The sequence below is a fragment of the Etheostoma spectabile genome, chromosome 1, assembly GCF_008692095.1.
Source record: "Etheostoma spectabile isolate EspeVRDwgs_2016 chromosome 1, UIUC_Espe_1.0, whole genome shotgun sequence".
Taxonomy (NCBI): domain Eukaryota; kingdom Metazoa; phylum Chordata; class Actinopteri; order Perciformes; family Percidae; genus Etheostoma; species Etheostoma spectabile.
The window spans coordinates 7238559-7258902 of record NC_045733.1 but is presented as its reverse complement, the minus strand read 5'-3'; the positions used below and the strand labels follow the sequence as shown (position 1 = coordinate 7258902).

The 20344-nt window shown below is 37.8% G+C and overlaps 1 protein-coding gene across 3 annotated transcripts in view; it reads right to left on the bottom strand.

Annotated features, from left to right (window-relative positions):
* tead1b (TEA domain family member 1b) overlaps nucleotides 1-20344 on the bottom strand; it is a 62357-nt gene that overhangs the window by 39386 nt on the left and 2627 nt on the right. For 2 of the 3 annotated variants that reach the window (XM_032513351.1, XM_032513357.1), the window contains one exon: nucleotides 3037-3289. In XM_032513351.1, the coding sequence (XP_032369242.1) occupies nucleotides 3037-3193 (157 nt within the window). In that variant the 5' untranslated portion in view covers nucleotides 3194-3289. Of the gene's footprint in view, nucleotides 1-3036; nucleotides 3290-20344 lie in introns of those variants that run through there. The other variant, XM_032513365.1, reaches the window with a different exon arrangement.

The window sequence follows — 20344 nt, the reverse complement described above, 5'->3', positions numbered from 1 at the left end:
AAATGGGAATCTGAGGCATCCTACAAAAAACACATATTTATGTGGCAAACACATCTGTGTTTTTATATACCGTAGGGCATGCAGCCAGGGTTTTGATTACCAGCTGCAACGTTGCCACTGGTATTGTTTTCAATGACTGCTTTTGTGTGTGTGCGTCATCATGGCAAAATGTGGACCTGGAGACACCTACAGTAACAGGAACTACCACAGAGGCAGTTTTGAGTACTGTGCTATTTTGTCACTTTGATAGCTTTGCAACCGTGCAAGGTACAGTAATGTAACTTTACAGGTGTGTAGTTGAGATCAAAATGAAGCACAGTTGGGAGACAGGTGTGGCCTGAGCTAGGGCACCGGAAGTAGGGGGTGGGGAGTAGGAAAGGGACCGTGACCCCTCACTTTACACTTAGGGCCCAATTTGGCATTGCAAGGTGGTCTCCAGTATTATATTTTTCCAACTGAGTTCTCTAAATAGTAAAGCTGTCTTTGTACATTTGACTGCTTTTTTTCCTAACAAAAATATATCTTATAGTCAAGCACCAGGATAGGTGTGAGATTTTAATTGGCTCACCGGTTATACACGGAGCCTCAGATGAAGCAAAATACTTAAATCTACGACACTGAGCATTGAAATGCACAAATTTTATCCTATGTCAGGAATGCCTTGCACAACAAAATGTATTTTGCACAATGAAATACTGAATAGTGATGTTTAGTTTTAAAATATTCTTATGCATTTGATCAATCACATGCCACAGTGAGAGTGGGGAAGACGTTACATTTTTCATCCTTGCAAGCAGGTACTTTAGGATTAAACAGGAAAAATAAAACCATTTGTACTGAACAGGACATGCAAGAAGATGGCAATAATATGGAATAAAAGAAAAAGAGGAACTGAGTCACATTCCAAGCATTCCTCAAAAGATTCACAACACTGAGATATGTTTAACACAGAGGTAATCCATACAGCTGGCCACTCCCTACAGTTTAGGCTTTATTGTCTGTAATTGATGGATAATGGCTACAAAACATTTCTAGCAATCAGTACTCAGCACAGATTGTCCTGATACAGATGATAATAGTTCTAAAGACCATAACACCATGCATACATTTTATTGTTCCTGCTCTAATTTTATATTGTGCTCTAAAGACCCATGGCACTTTTAACGCCTTCCTAGCTTTAGGAGATTTTCACAGTTCATAGCATGATGGGAGTGGCACTGGGATGCAGCAACAGTTGGAGGGCTGAATAACAAGCCCTGTCCACATAAAAAGCACCCATACATCAGACTGATACCAATCTGTCTTCTGTAACAAGCAAAACAAACAAACATTTCTGTCTTTTATCTAAAAAAAAAAAAAAAAACACACATAAAAACACAGCTGAACCCTTTCAGCAGTATTGTCATCATTTTCCAACATGAAACCATGAATTAGCTTTCCCTGACTGTGTCTTTTCAGTTTGTACACATGTACAAGCATAATTTTACTCTTGTCAAACTGTTTCATCATAAACGCTAGGAAAGACAGCTTAGTGATTCTCCTACTAGTGAGACAATGTGTAACCAGATACTGAGCACATCTGGCAGGACCACACTCTAATCAACACTACAGTTGTCTCTTCAGCAGATTTTAAGGTAGATTCAACACCATAGAAACTAAAGATTTCTTTGGGTTTGTTATTGGGGTTTGGAATCTTTTTGAAGCAACAATCTTTGAATGTTCCAGTTTGTAAATGGTAGATTTCAGTGGGATGTCTTTTGCCTTAGTTTACTTTAAACAAATGCAAGTTACAATAATTCTAATTTATCTATCTAATTTGAGTGTCCGATTTTAAAGAGAAGCACCTAAAACTTACATTTAAGTTTCTACTTGCTCCAAAACTTTTTTTTCCAAAAGAATATTTAACAATATTAATGTCCAAGTCTACCAGAAAGCTGGACATTTGCATCATATTGAGGATGTCCACTGAGTAACAGCGAAGCTTGCACTTAGCACTGCTCATTTATGACTTTAGAAAAAAACTGTCATGCTTTAATCCACAGCAGAGGGACAGCTTCTCTGGCAGCCTCGCTCTGTGTGGGGACGAGGGAATTGGAGGAAGAGAAAGTGGGGAGGGTCCTGTTGTCTAAGCCCACATCTTTGTAGTGGCAGCTGAGAGGTTTCACTGCAACTCTTAGAATTTACATTTCGTTTGGCCAGAGCGGGTCACATGACAGCTGCAAGCGAATGCTCTGAGGGGCTTTCTGCTGTCACTTGACACTGACTGACTGGCTGTGAGACGGTCCAACACCACAGAGAGAAAATATTCCCTCTTTCCATGACATCACCCAGCCAGGAATGGGGGAAATGGAGGGAGGAGAGGGGGCACAGCTGGTGGCAGCTGCAGTGCCATCTGCTACTGACTAAAAGTTCATGCTGTGTTACTTATAAACTTGCACTTCTGTCAACCAAAATAGTGTCTGTATGGTCAACATCACATCTGACATCTTATGATATTACACTGCTGACCACAGCCATGTATTTATGCTTTTTTACTTTTTAACGTTAAAATGTAGAATAGTTGAGAGTGTACGCTCATTCATTTTTTTGCTACAATTTAAATGGCTCGTTTCCACTCTCATGTTTTACTGTTAAATATGAAACGACAGCCAGCAGTAAAACAAATGTCCCACACACAACCACCTGTAAAACCACAACTTGTCATTTTACGTTTTATCTCTTTTTTTAATCTTTTTGTATGGATTAAACAAATGAGATAAAACATGTCAATTAGTGCGCTTTAGAGGTGCCAATAGGCAGATTTTGTTTGATCAAAGCTAGGCTAGCTTTTTCCATCTGCTTCCAGTCTTTATGCCAAGCTAAGCTAACCAGCTGCTGGTTGTGACATGAGTGGTATCTATCTTTTCATCTAGCTCTGAGCAAGAAAACAAATAAATGTTTTCCCCACTAAATGTCAAACTATTCCTTTAAGCTCCCTCAGTTTTCACCAACTACACAGATAACGCTTGGGTAAAACTTACACACATCTGTACTTACCATACATCTTTCCCTCATCAGAGAGAATGATCTTCCTGCGTCCACAAGGAGGATAGATGGCCAGGGCCTCCTGGAAGCTCTGTTCAATATCAGGGCTCCACACCCCCTCAGCATCATTGTCCATGGGCTTGTCTGCCGAGTCGCTCATCCTCTCCATGTCCTCGGCAGGGCTCTCGCTGCCGCTCCAGCTGCTGGGATCAATCGTGGCGGTTGGGCTCTCCAAGCTAAAGCCTGGAGCAGACTAGGGAGAGACCTGGAAAAAAAAAAAAAGTTTACTTTCAACAATAGAAATCTGCTTCCTAAACAAACCATAGAACACACTGTTAAGACCACCATATGGAGCCGAAGCAGCTACACAAGCTTAGACATGACCTAGAATGCTGTTGACATGATTTACAATAGATGTCATGGGTTTTATCAATTATCTATCATGGACATGTGGCACTTTCTTTTAATTAAGTGACAGGAAACAGAGTAAATGGTTACGTTTAAAACTTATTATCAGAGAAATGCTTCGGACTATGATGAGAAATGCACCCCATGGCTGACTGATGAGGTGAGTCCACTAAACACCAATGTTATAATCGTTAACAAAAACAAACTAGGTGGGAAAAACATTTACGTTAACTGAGAACTAAAAACAAGTCATTACAAAAAAATGATGTCTGTTTGCAAAACTAACAAAAATAAAATAAATAGTAAATGTTTTTAGTTTTCATCTTTGTCAATGTCTTTCATAATGCAAATAACATGATATCTTTTAGAGTTGACATTTCTGACCATAGACCTGTTTTATGCAGTCTATGCCATAGACATATATAGTTTCCGACTGGGAACCCAGAAATTCCGACATTCTGTGTCAAGATGAACACAACACAGTCCAGGCCCCTTGCCTGGCATCATGGCGGTACCGAAAGTCAGAAGAAAGCAGCAGAGTCCTATTGGATAATGACTGCGTCAGATAAAAGCAAGTGCCTTGCAGTGGAAAGTGGTAAAATATATTGACAATTTGTTAACAGGAAAAAGTCCCACAAATTGAAAGTACATTTGAGAAGCGTGCACAAAAAGGCTAACCTAGCTTACCTTAACAAAGTAAAGGAGAATGCAAAGCCTCCTTCCCCGAAACAGAAGCTAACCCCGGTACAGGGCATGGATGTATGGGTACAGGGCCGACAGCATGACGGAGACAACCGTAGAACAGAGTCCACTAAAGACGTACTTTCACCAACGACCTAATAGCTGCTAGTTAGTAAATATGCAGGAACACCAAAAGCCGGAGGAAACGGCGGTTAATATGTGTATTGATGCTGGGTTGTGTACACAAAATGTGTGAGTCGATTAACTTTGAAAAGTTCACTTTACTCAAACCAAAGTTCAAAACACCTGTTGATGTCTGTCTTCTTTAGTCTGTTGACTGTTAGGTCTTTTCCTGGCCCACGTCGCTTACACATGTGCATTTTATGTGTTGGCGTTATTGGTGAATACATTGTCAATACATATTTCTAAAATTGTATGATGTTTTTGTTGAGTTATTATTACACAATATTTCTGACCTTTTTGAATCTTGCCCCTGACAAATAACCCGTTTTACAAAAAAGACTAAAACTAACACTACAACTACTAAAAACTAAATCTAAGCATTTTCAAAAACTAAACTAAATTAGCAAACCCGCTTTAAAAACAAATTAAAACTAAACTGAATTTTAAAAAAAAGTTTAAAAAAAAACACTGAAAAATGCTTAACTATAATAACCTTATATATATATAATCTGAAATATATTATTTCAGAAGGACCAATTGAAATTAACACTCATTCAGTTGCTCTTAGCTTTATATATTTTAACAAGCTGTAACAAGTAGCTACCCCATCAAAATTGTCCACCTAAAATGAATTCCTAGAGTGATAAATCTGGGTGGGGAAATAAAAGAGCAGCATTCGATTCTCCCCACAACCGGTGAAACTGTGGTTGTAGTTGGCAGCTTCCAGGTGTAAATGTGTGCAACTCTGTGATTGTGAAAAAAAATGTTTCTTCAAAAACATTCATGTTCAGCAAGACTGTGTTGAAAAAAAGAAGATTTGTGGCTCACGTCACCAGTCAGCCACAGTCGCAAACCATGACGCCATATAGAAACCAGACACTCAAGCCAAACAGTGAAGCCATAGGAGCTTTTCTTAGAAAAAAAGGCTGGAGACCTACAGGCATCACAAGAAAACTACCATTTACAGATGTGGCTCAATCCAAGAACCGGCCCCTTTGTGCATCTTACCAAGCTGCTCACACAGCTGGAGAAAGTCTCATCTCACCAGCGGCTATTGACAAGACCAACAAGCTAGTTGGTGAATCTGTAGCTAATAAACTGAGGACTGCATCAATATGCAGTGACAGCATCTTGAGCAGAACGCGTTCATGTCAAGTAACATAAAACAGCAGTTTCCCACATTTGTTGGGAAGTGACTTTTACACACTACATCTTCATCAATGCTAGGCCTGCCCCAGCAAAGCGTGTGTGTTTACAAGCTTGTGGTGATGCGCAATGTGCTATAGGTGCCAAAAAAAACTATGTTTGGTTTGGTTAAAATTATCGAGTACATGTCCTTAGTTTTTGTCTTTGTCCATGTCTTTTCATAGAGCAAATAACATATCCGACCGTGACATTTCCAGTGTCGTGTATGGTTTCGGACAAGAACCCAGAAATTCCGACATTCCATGTACAATTGAACACAACAAAAAACATAGTCCATCAGCAGCATGACGGAGACAACAGCAGGACAGAGAATACTACAGGCGGGTTTTCACCGGCGACCCGATAGCTGGTTAGTAAATACGCAGGAACACCAAAAGCGGGAGGGAACATGGGTTAATATGTGGATTAATACTGGACTGTCTACACAACTGTGTGAGTTGATTGACTTCAAAAAGGTCGCTGCTTTACTCAACCCAAAGTTCAAAACACCTGTTGATGTCTGTCTTCTTTAGTTGGTTGGCTATTTAGGTTTTTCTCCTGGAACATGTCAAACACATTCTGCACTTACTGCGGCGTCTTGTGTTGACTGTTTACATATCTGTGCTCATCATCATAAGTACATTTTATGTACTGGTGTTAGTGGTGTTATTGTAAATACATATTTGTAAAATTGTATGTTTTTGCTATTATTACACAATACTTTTTCTGAACTTTTCAAATCCCCCGACAAATATACCCATATTACAAAAAAGACTAAAACTAATAAAAGTTCAAATAAAACTAAGCATTTTCAAAAAATAAAAACTAAACTAGCAAACCCGATTTGAAAACTACTTACAACTAAACTGAATTTGAAAACAAAAAGTCAAAAACAAAATAAAAATGAAAACTAATGAAAAAAACTATAATCAAATAAATCGTGATTCAGATTTTCCCCCAAATTGTGCAGGCCTACCAGAAACGTGGATTTTGATGCCTCATTTCGGTGCCACTTACAGTAAATACCTGCGCTGTTCTCTGGTGCTCCAAAACAGATGTTAGAGGTAACAGAAACATTGCTGCATGTCACACTAGTTAACACTAACGTTACACTTGGCAGCGGGTAATGTTAGCCTCCTGTTAGCCGATGTTAACTTGTAGCTGGCTTTAACATGGTTAAAATGCTGACAGATAAATGGTGTAAAATGTGACTGTATTTCACTGTAGGGGATTCCAACACCGGGATGTGCAACAGTGTGCAGCTGTCCCTGTCGAAAAAATAACACATGTTCACCGATTAGGGGAACTTCCGATGAGATCAAACTTACAAACTTTGTGTCGATATTCATGAAATTCAATTGGATTTTACTGTTTCAGTAAGGCCAAACAACAGAGCTAGATGTTGACTGGAATTCTCCTTCAACTGCAGAATTAGTGCTATCAAACTATAAATGGGAATACAATTTTTCTCTGGGAGCTTGCCAGTTTTTGTTTTTGTCAGATTTTCTTGCAAATACTGAAGAGCAGACTAGCATCTTGAATGTGTCCATGCAAGGAAAAAGAAAACCGTAAACAAACTGGTAAACTCAAACCATGTAAGACAAACCTGTCTTAATTGTGGGTAAATAAATAATGCATGCAGGGGACTAAATGTTTGAAAAAGCTTTCTCTGAGGCACAGCAACTGAACACATATGTAAACTTGGAGGGATACAATGAAGGCAGGCATTGTCTGAAAGACAAGTTCTGACCAGATCCAAGAGTGAATATGCAGAGCAACAAGTGGATAAGACATTCGTGAGTACACTCAAGAGGGAATTCTCTGAAAGGCTGTATACACGAGGCTCATTTCAGATGGGTTTCTCATTGTCCAAATCAGCTGTCTATATCGTAACTGCTCCTGCTTCACTAACTATGTGCAACCTGAAGTGTTATTTTATTCATCACATCCATTTTTTTCAGATAAACACAATAAGTACATTCTTGTATATTAGGCAATGAGCTTTGTCAAATGTTTCTGAGTCTAGTAACATGTCGAATAGACGTTAGAGTGACTTTTAATCTACAGTCTATAGTTCAAGACAAACACAAAAACAGATTGGACTTTCAATATAAAAAAATCTCAGTTTGTGAATTGCCACCGCCTTGATTCACGATCAAAAATGTTTTTATGTTTTACTTCCTTTGCTAACAATTCACTGAGGGTTCTCTCTTTTTTGCTTCCTCCCTGAGCAAGATCCCATTCAAGCAGCACAAGCTGTCAGGAAGTGGGAATAGTGGCATATGTTTCTTCCAGCATGTCAGTTCATGAGGGGGAAAGGGGGGATGGGAGCAAGCTGTTGGGGGGAAAAACTCCCACAGAGTGGAAAGAGCTTTTACTGAAACCCGTTTTTGTGTGCCGACTGCTGACACAGCAGAACTAACTCACAAACTGAGGGAGGGGGAAAAATTCCTATTTCAACCACTAACAGGATGGGACTCTTTCTAGATGTGCTCCTCTCATCCCAACCAAGTGATGAACTGTGCTAGTAATCACTTCCATCTTACATTTTCACAGCAAGATGGGGTTCTAAAGGAAATATTTGTTTTTTGTCCTCATTAAGTCCAAACATTGATTTACTGAGATTTGTAAAAAGCTAAAGTAATGTTAAAAATGCCATGACTTTGCACAAATATTTTTTCTCTAGAGTTGCTGCCAATAGGTTTCAATAAAGCTTTATAATGTCTAGTCTACTAAAACATTCTTGAGCACAAACTCATTCCCATACCTTTATTAAAACAACCCAAGGAAAAAACAAATATGACAGCTAAAATATACTTATATCCAAGTAAATATACTTTTTTTTTTACTATTAAAGTAAATGCAATTCATTATTAAACCTCAACTACTATTATCCTATCAATAAGGGCCATGGCCATAATGGCTATGCAACACCTCGATATTCTCATTTTGCCAAAACAAAAATCTGAGCAGAGCATTCAGAGAGGGAAGAAAAAGGTCAAGAATGTCAAATCGGCTAGATCACTGAGCATGTATCAAATAACTCTGCTACAGATGAACATTAATAATTCTCTTCTACAAAAATTACCCAATAAACAGTGTGTCTCCAGAGAGCTTTTCTCTAAAATGTGATCAGATGTGTTTGAGGTGAACCTAAACATGTCAACCAGCACAAATAACACAATAAACCTGACAGCATTGGATTTTTCAACTCAGCTTCTACCAAAATCTCTTCAAAGCAAAGATTGTTAGATTTGTGTATCGTCCTCAGTGTTTCCCACAGGTTGAAAATTTACTTGTTGAGGTGGGTAGCGCAGGATTTGACAGTGCAGCGTATGATGGCTGGGTTCAGTAAGAGACTAGTCAAACAATGGTTTATGAACTTTTTGTTGAGAAAATGACAACATAACTACTAATAATTATATAAATAATTTATAAATAAATAAATATTGACATATTAAAACAAACCAGACTAGAAGATTATACAGATAAAGATAAAGTGTAGCCTATGATGTGCTTTGTAAATTATATCTGGTTGGTTTGTCAAATAAATTTGATGGTTCAGTAGAATATATACCTAATTACCATTACCCGGAGCCAAAATGTTACATGAATTAACTTAACCTTAAAACAATACTAAAATCCATACAAAAATGAATATGTTATTTTAAATCTAAACACCGTGCACATGTCTCCTACTAACTCCTGTTAAATCATGTAACACTAAGGTTTTCCAAAGTTCATTCTTGTTCATTCATACAGTGGGTGAACAACCAGACTTGATTTCTGACGTCTGGGAGGCTTTCTGAGCAGCGCGGCCACTGCATTTCTACAGTTTATTACACAGTTAATTCCACGGAAAGCCACAACACCACAAGCAGCATGCTACTACTAACGTTAACGATAGCCTCTGAGCCTGAAGTGATTTGCTGATGCAGTGTCATGTATGCAGCACGCGCCGTCACGGCAGCCGCTGGTCTGTGTGCTATAAAATCACATTGTTGATTGTAAAAAAAAATGTAATACGGATTTTATCTACCTGGGCAGATATCAATCTAACTGTAGTATAACCTATGTATGGAAAACACTGGTCATATAACTTCCCAATGCGTAACAATAATCTCAGACACGGTGGGGGTAGTGATTCAAGTGCACCTGATTGGGTACCAAGGCAGGGCCACAATCCCTAAAGGGCCTGAAACACTAAGGAGATTGTCAGCCAAAACGTAGACGGAAGGCGACAATCAACTTGTTGTGTCAGGGCCTTGAGCGACCGTCATATCTTCATTCTAGTTTTTGTGGCGTGAGGAAATCTGATTGAAAAACGGTGGAGAGGAAAGAGCGCACACAGAAAACGGCGTTCAAATGTGACTTCTAAAAAACCACAGGTTTGAACAATTGGTATATCTATTTTTGCACATAATGTACATAATATGGAAAATGTACAATGTGTAGGTTCATTAATTTCAACATAAACATGTCTTCTTTTTTTTTAAGATTCTTTTTTGGGCATTTTAGGCCTTTATTTCCGACAGGACAACTTAGACTTGAAATGGGAGAGAGAGGGGGAACAACATTGAGCAAAGGGCAGCAGGCCAGTGCCGAACCTGCAAAGCCGAGGACCAAGCCGCTCCACATTGGCACGCGCCCTTTCAGGTAAGCCACCCAGGCGCCCATAAACATGTTTTTTAAAAGATCTACATACCTACACATTACAAAATAAACATTTACATTAAAAACCATAACGTTAAACTTCTCTCTCCCGCACCGTGGTTAATGCTAAACAACTGAGCCCCTTAGCAAGCAAGCTATCGTACTAGCACACACAAATAAGAAAAAAATGCTAAAAACCTTTATGTTACTCACTGCTGCGGACACATTGAGCATCCAGCTTGGATTTAGCTCGGGTTACCGCAGGATTCCATTTGAAGTTTCCAAATTGGAACTCGGAAATTCTGACTTCCGAGTACAAATGGAACGCACCGTTAGTTTTTGCGCGGTATACGAGTCCCCGCTAGTTCTTTGGCATCTGCTTGGTGTGTCAGGGCCTTAAGACCCTAGGGGATTGAGGCTTTCAAGATTAATTTGAAGTTTCACGCACAAGTTAAGTAATAAAAGCCACAGAGGTTCTAAAACAATTACTTTTAGATTTTGGCCAAGAACTACCCAGCTGTGTGTCCCATGTAACCTTGCATCTACTCTTTCCTCCAGGTCATCCAGAAGTCCAGGCATAGGATTCATGCACATTTCCATCTAGAAAGATTTACTGACATTTTATAAGATTTCTGAAATACAATCGCAAACATTTTATTCAAGCAGTGCAAAGTCTCAAAAGATCTCAAAAGTTTGCTATGTTGATTTTACCTTTTTACCATCTGCGTCTTTGTCATCTGAGTAATGTTTCCTGAATTGAAAAACAACACATTTTCTGTCACGGTCTTTATCCTGATCCTTTCGTACAGTTATTTATTTATTTTTGTATTGCTTAGGCACTATCTGACACTCTACACACAAACCACAAATCTTTTATCCACACCAGCAAAACATTACATCTTTGGCAAAAGCAAACACTTCTTGCAAAACCCCTTTAACCTCTTTTCAAAAATGTCTTTGCATCAATACGGTACACACAAACCATTAGAATCAACCCACAAAGCGCCAACTACGCAATGATGGTATAAATGAAACACACTTTTGCTTTTTGTGTGCAGGCCACATGTGTATATGTGTAAAGCAGAGAATGTGCATCCAGTTCGGCACACTAGGTTAACATTGGCTGTGTTAAAGGTTCATGGAGATAGTGAGTTGGTGTTTAAGTATTAAGGGAAAACTTTGGGAAATCATTTTCAAAAGAATTTCAAATGCTAACATAGTATGCACTAAAATTAACTTCATTAACCTTTAGCTTGGTTGCAGCAAATAACATGTTTGGAGAATGTGCAAACTTATCATTTATATTAACATATTAAAATATGAATTCAATGTAGCAGCCATAAATAATTTATTGAAGGATTTAAGCATTACTAGTTAACTTATATTATTTAAAGATTTGAGCAAGATAATGAGTTCTAGTTATTAGGTAGTTATACAATCCTACAAAAGGTTATGTAAAGCTACGCATTAACATTATTTCTATTCATTTATTATGAATTGACAATTTACTCAGTATATTTTGTACTGCAGAATCAGTTCCTATTTAGTGTTTGTGGGTCCAAGATATCTATTGTTTGGATGACCTGTGGAATTATAATTCTACCCTTTTTCATTCATTCAACTCTTGTTCATAGATGCTGCACTGTCAAAAACGACAAAGTTGTCTATAAAATGTTAATTATTATCAATGTGGGCTATAGTGGAATAATGAATAAGTGTTTGCAGTGAAGGAGGAAGAGGATGTGGGGTAGAGGTATTTAGATGTGCACATAAAATAGTGAGTGCATACTTTTTCTATTACATACCAGTATCAGTAAACAGACATATATTGAGCTATTGAATTATCTATACCTTCTCATGTCAAATGAAGATGGGGTTTGTTGTTGTCATACAAATACTGAAATAATACAGGATAATAGTCATGCCCATCCCAAATAGATTTTTTGAGTATCCTGTGACATCAAATGGATGCTTTTACTGTATGCAACATGTGGGTAACGTGGCAGAGTTGTCAATGAAGACGGTCTCTTAGTGCCGTAGAATCTGTGGACTAATTATGTCCTTTAAAAGAAGGTATGAATGTCACCCAAAGAAACACTTGTGGCTTACAGATAATTGCATACTTCTGTCTTTGCAGGGTGTTCACCATAGAAATGGTCTTATTTGTGAGATGCAGGGTGGAGATGGCCTGCAATGCAATAAGTAAGTGTGGTAGCTAAGCAGAGTAGTAGCTGTGACATGGCATTATGGGAAATTACACTTACTGTGAGATTACATAAACCACTCACCAAGCTGGAATCCAGCTCCTTAAATTAAGAGAACCCATTTCACCCATCAGACAGAGCAAGGTAATGAAATAACAGATGAGGTCTCAAATGTAATTTTCCATGTGGAGTTCTTTTGTGTCGTTATCTCAGAGGAGCAATAATGATTCTGTGAATGACTTTTGTGCACCCCATAATGGCCCACAGTAGTTAAGGCCACAGTGTGTAAAACTATAATTACCATGTGATTTCAAAATTCAACATTTTCAGATAGTTGTAAAGACATATCCTGGCCTTTTCATTATTATAACAGCAATGTCAAAAATATTCCATTTTAAGCAACACAACCAACTATGAACATTTGCATTGACTAAAATTCCATTCACTTTTAAGTTATTAAAACTAATTAATTACCTCAGTTCATGGAATAACGTCTTTGATGGCAGGTATTTTAAAGACCTTGAGATTTTTTTTTACATGGCAAACATTAGAATTAATCAAAAATCAATGGAAATACCATACTATTTACAAAGCTTTACCACACAAGGTTAAGTTCAGGCATGCAGTAAATCAGGCTTGCAATAAATAAAAACCAACTGAACAGTTTTGAGCCGTCGTCTTTGATTTAAAGAATATACATTTTGGAGCACACAATTAACCAATTGAATTGCAGAAAAGAAAATGTGGTAAATGGCAGGGACATTTTTAATTATCGCAGTCATGTCAAAAATATGTCCCATTTCCCGAAAGAATGTCAGGTCAAAAACATTGATTCTGTATTGTACTTTCTATTAGGTTTCATGAATAAATCTACATGTTAGGAGTACAGATGAATGAATAAACAAGGTTTTCAATACCAATTTCCGCAGGTCCAATGGAGAGGCTACCATGCCTCTGATATTGGCTATGGCTTAGTGTTTATTTCATGCCTCTTTGAACCTGCAGGCTGAGATGCCGTGAATCTGTCTGATATCATTCCACTCAAATCTGGGGCCTGGATCCCACCGCCCAGCAACCATCAGGCCACTGTGGGATCAATCTTTGTTTGCTAGAGAATAGGATTGATTTACAGGTTCTGTCAAAGCAGCCCTCTTTACCTGACTCAGACTGAGAAAAAGGTAGCAACAACACGACCTGGACAACATCAGATACGTTGGCTAAAGGCCCTCCACTCTGAACAACAAAGGCAAAATGGACTTTAAATCAAAGACACAAGCATTTCTCCTTCTGAGGATACATCCCTGTCATGCCAGTAATACTAAAATATATATATATATATTTGTAAATACAATTCACCATTCAATCACAAAATGTAATGAAAGCTCAGAAGACATTTTCCTATCAAAAACTTGCAGTGCATTCCAGACAGAATACACCCATGTCACCGTGGTGTGGAGTGCGAGCGGAACACATAAAGCTCAGGAAATTAAAGCTGTAAATAAAGGTCCGTCAGATAAAGGATCTCCTGACAGTTATGAGAGCAGAGCAGACCGAGAGCTGGCCGCTGGCTCATTCAGGACGCGTGCGGATGGGCATGAAAAAATAACAGTGATGACGAACATGAAGGCCACAATTTGCATTTGGCTCTGCCAATTCACAGCGACTTTCATCTCTTTTCTTTTTCATATTCTTCTTCTTCCTCTCTAGCCATCATTTATCCCCTTATATACTTCTTTCCTCCCTGTCTCTCCACATTCCTCTTTTCCTCTCTCTCTTTTTTCTTTTGGCAACTCCTGCATGTCACACTGGATTCATTTGTCATAAAACAGCCTCCGAGATGTGTTGTTTTTTTATACAATTTACCAATTATGTATACTGTGACTTTATTTTAGGGATGCCTATGGGTGCATTAAGAATATATTAGCACATAAATATCTTTGCGATATCATCATCAGTAATGTCGATATGACACCCAACAGGTAAAGGAATGTATTGTTCATAGGACAAAAATCCCAAATCTGACCTATCTTACCAGTTACATAGATGTTAAGAAAATTCAATTTAATTGTCTGCACCTTTTTGGCCATGTACAGTTTGAAAATACTTGGCCATTTTCTATGTCAACTGTTTGGCATTGAAAGAAGACAACATCCGCTATGTAAGAAATAATCAAAACATGTGACTTAGTGGTATTAAAGCCACCCTATTCAGACACACCCCACTACACTAGGGTAGTGACATGATCACAAAAAGCATAAGCCAAACTAAAGCTAAATTAATTTTGGCCACTCTGTGGATATTGAGAAATAAGGATCCAAGGTTAAGACACTAAGCAGGTAGTTGTTAAGCCTCTGGGATCTAAGCCATTTTTTTTTCTTCAAATCTTTCGATCGCCTGGTTTCCTTGTGTAATAACACTTGTATAACCTCAACCCTGTAAGGCACAAACAAGTTATAGACAAAAAAGTATTTCAAGACAACTTGGGGTATCAGGATATGGATGCCGCAGGGTTTTCACATGAATGTATAAATTCTTATATGACTTTAAAGACAAAATAAAAAACTAAAGGAAATTGAATCTCCCAGAAATGTATTCATCACACACGACAAGAATGACTTTTGGCTTTTGAAAATTGTTCTCCCAAGTCTTGACAATCAAGATAAACAAAAATAAAACACCGTCACTTACACAAATAAAAAATTATACCAGCACAAGTCACATAAAATGTATAAAAATCCAATAAAAACTACCTATCTAATCTACATATTATTTATTAAAATTACGCCGTTCTATCATTGTTTCAGCTCTGCATTTCCAGGCTAGATTACAAAGCTTCTGAAAAACAATCAAAACATCTGAACATGTGGAAGATTGAAACTATATCATAAAGATAGCATTCACAGTGTTTAAAGAATGCATTTGGCAATTTTCTAGATTTTTCTTATCGTCAACAAATACCATGAAAATACCAAAACCAACAATGAACTAATCGTTGTCCGTGTAGCTAAGCCTAATAAAACGTATCCCTCTGTGCCATAAAACTCTATTGTTGTACAAAAACTATTAAAAACATAAATGAGCCTCGCCATTGCACTGGGTGACATTTACGACCTTTATTACTATAAACATGGGCACTGTAAATCTCACATACACCATTCTGCTGATTTAAATATTAACAAGAGCACCAAATGTGTATTAATCAGCAGCTGAAAATAGTCCCCAAATGCTCTATGTGCACCTGTTTAGGGAATGTTTCCTTAAAATTACAGTGCCAAGGTGTTTTAGAAAACTATTTAGCCTAAAAGAAAAATATATATATATATATGTATATTATATAAAATATATATTTGTGACCTGAAGCTTTATGTCTTTAATAGGAACAAATGGACTGAGGGCCACAGATAGGAAATCAATATGGACTGACGCACCTTTGGTTTTGTTTTCTTGATGCTTTTTGGTGACAATAACAAAAATAAAGAATATCTGCAACTTATCTTTTAATTTGATAAAAAACGCTGTAAAAAAAACAAAAGAGAATATTGAAGCATGTATTGTTTGTTGACAGCACAGCTAATCTTTGTTGATGATGTAATTATAAACCAACAAGACTCCTTGTTGGAAATGTCTACTATTTGGTTCTATTAAACAGAGAGAAAAAGTTTGGATAGAGCTTTCCATTGCTGTGTCCTAGCTTGGATTCCAAACTAATTTACTGGGTACAGCCTGCATATTAATGTTGGGAGCTTACCCTCCAGTCTATCTGTGCCTCCACTGAATCCAGGGCACCTTTAGGGCAGAGAGAGAGCCTGCCTGATCTGTGTCAGCCATGATAACAATACAGCGACCATTGATGAAAGGTCTTGTGGAAATGTATTACAAGCAACGGAATACGGTGCCAGGGAAACTGAATAACCCACATTTGAATACAAGCCACAAATTATACACAGTTTCAGTAAATGAAGTGACTGTGTGCCTTTGTCCTATGGGCTTCCTTTCACTAGTGGAAAGCTGAACACCACTACCGCTCCTATGGCCAGCACTGAGAAAGGAAGTTGTTGAAGCAGAGATTTCTTGCTGCATTGTGGTTAAGAACTCAAAATGTTTATAGTGGTTACAGAAACTGACTCATCTAATGATTCATGGAGTACATATTGCTTTTCATCTGTGTGATCATGAGGCAGCTCATGTATTAGTCTTTTCATTCCAAATAGGAATAGATAGAAAAAAATACATGTCCTAGCAACTTAATAACTTCTGAGGGAACTACACACCAATTATGAGCGGTTAAGAGAGTATGCCGTCCAAATGTCTTTTTCCAAAAATGAAGGAGACCACCATATGGTAAAAATTATATGTCTGTAATAAAAGTGGTAAGCCTTCAAAGGGTCAGAGCAGCTCAATCATTTGGTGCTTCATATAAAACAATAGACAGCTAAAGAAATGGACCAACAGATCCCGTTGTTCTGGCGGGAGACCAGTGAAGGATATTAGAAGCACTTTTATGGTGAGTTCTGAGCGTTACTGCCCAGCCTCCAACTGAGCTTGACGACGTGGATGTTACATGAGCAACCTGTCTGAACGTTGTAAGTCTTCTGGTAGCTGTGCCAAGAGAAATCTCAATTATTCCAAATCTTGCAGCGACGGAGATCGTAGGTATAAGTTAGGAGATAACATAGGCACAGGCTAATTATTGCTGACTAACATGCTAGTTAATATTAGTAATTAAACCTAAACAGCTAAACTGCTTCTCCTGACAATACGGTAATTTCTCCACTATGCGACATATGATGTTATGATGTTATGACACAACCGTTAGCCTTTTTTTACAAAAAGGTCTGCTGCAGAGCCATATAGTGAGGTACAAGGTATTGGAGCCTTTTATACATTGTCGTGTTTCTATAGAAATAAACAATGGACAACTAAAGTTTTTAAATACTTCAGATGTAAAGATATTCGCTGTTAAAGTGGCACCAAAATGAATGGCAGTCAGTGGAATGCTAGCGCTTGTGTAAAACTAGAAAGGCTCAAACATGACTTGTTTCTTTTGGATTATTAGGCAAAGTCTGTTACAACTGGAGCAAAATGGGAGTAGACTTAAACACAGCCCGTCTTCTATAAGTATGCACAAGGAGAAAAAAAAACTGTGTTGCACTTACTAAGGTGGTTGACAGGGCCAAAGTGCATTCGGTAGCTGGCAGTCATTTTATGGCTGCAGTACTGAAGCAGATTTACTAAGATGACGTCAGTGGCTTTGAGCCAGCTTTTCCTTTTTGGTGGCACTCTCCGCTGGCCTCAGTGGGCCCTGCTCAAACTGCTGAGCAGCAGCGTATACTCTAAAATTCCCTTTCTAGACCAGGGTTTACCTCAGGGCACACACACAGTCTGGAAGCCTGCAGGAGTGTCCTCTTTTTAAAGCCTGGTTTGACCGCGGAGAACACTGATGTTTTGACGGGATTCTACCCCTGGCACATATCACATCTGATTACACAAATAATGACTCTGTGTCCGGATTCAATTACAGATCACAGATCTTTTTCCAGCCCAGCATTTTCATAACAAAAAAAATATATTATGTATTATTATTTCAATTAAAGTGTGGGACCCATAATGAGTTTACATTCCATTGAGGAATTTCACAGGCCCTGTACTACAAGTAGAAAAAACATGCCTTGTTTCACGTACGTTTGTATTTTCAGTCAAGTGCAGCCTTTATTTCTAACATCAATATCATGTTAATGAATGTATGGTCCTGTACAGAAAAAATGTAAAAACTGGGAACTACCAAAACTTTTAACTGTTGACAGTAACACATAACAACTAACAAGTAAGTAATAAGTGTAAACAAAGATGCAACCCACAAACCAAATACCAAGACAGAGAAATAAAGCCTCATCTGTTCACACATATACTGCATTCTCGTGCAGAAAAAAAACGCTATTCAACATTACAGTGTGTTAAAATTGTAATAACCTGAAAGCAATTACCTGAAATGAAATTTGTCACCATTTTGATTCAAAGACTTTTGTATAAAACGCATATTCAAATGTAGCCTATACCTCTGTTTGCATCAGAACTCCAGTAAGACTCAAAACCGTAAATTTCAAACTAATTTTTGTGGAATTGAAATGAAATGCCATCCTAAGAAAATAAATACATCAGTGCTCTAAAGCACCTGTTGCATGGAGCACGGACAACACAGGTGCTTCTCTCCAGCAGAAGGTCATAATCCTCACACACAGAGTGCATCTCTTAATGTGCTTAAATTAAATACAGTCATGAACCATTTGTGGTTATCCTAAAATGTAAGCTAATGACTGTCATTGTAGTGGCTAAAGGAACTGTTTTATTTAGTGGCATTTTGAGATTTTAGTGTCACTGATAGTTTAGTATTTCCGTGTGTTGTTGTTGTCAGTGCGGGTGAGGTGTTCCAAACAGACAGCAGTCTTCATTATCTACACTATACTAAGTATATCTACAAATGTCATTATTGTATGCAAAGACTTCACAAAATTATTTGTCATTGCATAAACCTGGTAAGAGCTATAATTTAATTAGGCCTCCATAAAAATGTATAGGTGAGGAGTCTGGCCAAAAATATGGTTTTCTAAAAGCCGACAACCCTCGAACAGTATGGACAACCAAAGTAAAGAAGCGAGTCATTTGACTCCAAGAAGTAATACAGCCCACTCTGTGCTTCACAAAAGCACATTACTGTCCACACTTCATAACAAATAGACTACACTTTCTGTAGTTTTATTCCTCAGACCTTAACAGTGATGGGAATAGCAGCGTTATAAAATAACAGTGTTACTTTTTCCAGTAACGAGTAATCTAATTACTCTTCCCATCTTAATAACGACGTTACCATTACTGCCGAAAGATTTGGCACGTTACTATAATTGAAGCTGTTTTTTTCATCAGACCAACTTGATTTCTGACCCGAGAGGCAAAGAGTTTTTTTCTTCCTTGGTTAGTGGGCCGTGCACAAGACAAGCGCATAAATGCTGACAATTTCATGGTAAGCCAATCTGAGGTAGAGTTGGGAGGGTGTTCATAAACACGCATAGTCGTACACACAACGAACAACACAAGCAAGTCAGTCAACGAGAGACAGGTATGGCGTTATGAAATCTAGGAGAGGGGTAACTTTTCCTGCTAAAGATTTCCCACCGTGGTCAGAAAACATAGGCACTATGACTCTAGAGCGGCTACTCGCTACAAAGCTAATCGCTGTCCACACACACACACACACACACACACACACACACATACACACACAGGATATACATCAGGCCACTTACGTTATTTGCACTACAAAGAGAGTATATATTTGTTATTTATTTTTGCTATAGTGCTTAACGAGCATTATTTAATTTTGCCCATGTGTGGCCTGTTGAGGGGCAATAAATGTCAAAAGTTCCAAAACATCTATGTTGTTATTTCTATCGATCCACTAGACATAATATCTACATACATGGCATCTGATTGGAGGCTAGTCTCACTTTGTCACACAGCAACATCTAAGAGTTTAGATTTGTGTACAGTTTCTGTTAATAATGTATTGTATTAAGTGTCCATTTCATTAAAATATTCAGATTCATCGTAAATAATTGAACATCTACATGTATTTTATGTTCCGTTAAAAGAGGAGTGGAGGTGGGGTCACATTTGAGCATTTAAAAATGTACATGAAAGTATTACTCTAGTTACTTTCTGAAGTAACTAGTTACTTTTATAATTTGTAACTGAGTATCTAATTTAGTTACTTTTTGGAAGAAGTAACTGTAACTTTAACTAAATTACTTTTAAAAGTAACTTGCCTAACACTGAACCTCAACAAAGCAGAAAAAACCTGAACAATGTATTAAAGTTACACATTACCTGTGTAGCCTGTGAAGCAATATATCCACTATCAGCATTTGCTTAAATTTCCCTTTTTCAGCTCATAACCATAGATCATAATTTAATTAATAATCAACTTTAATTTTACAAGTCAGTGTAAAGGG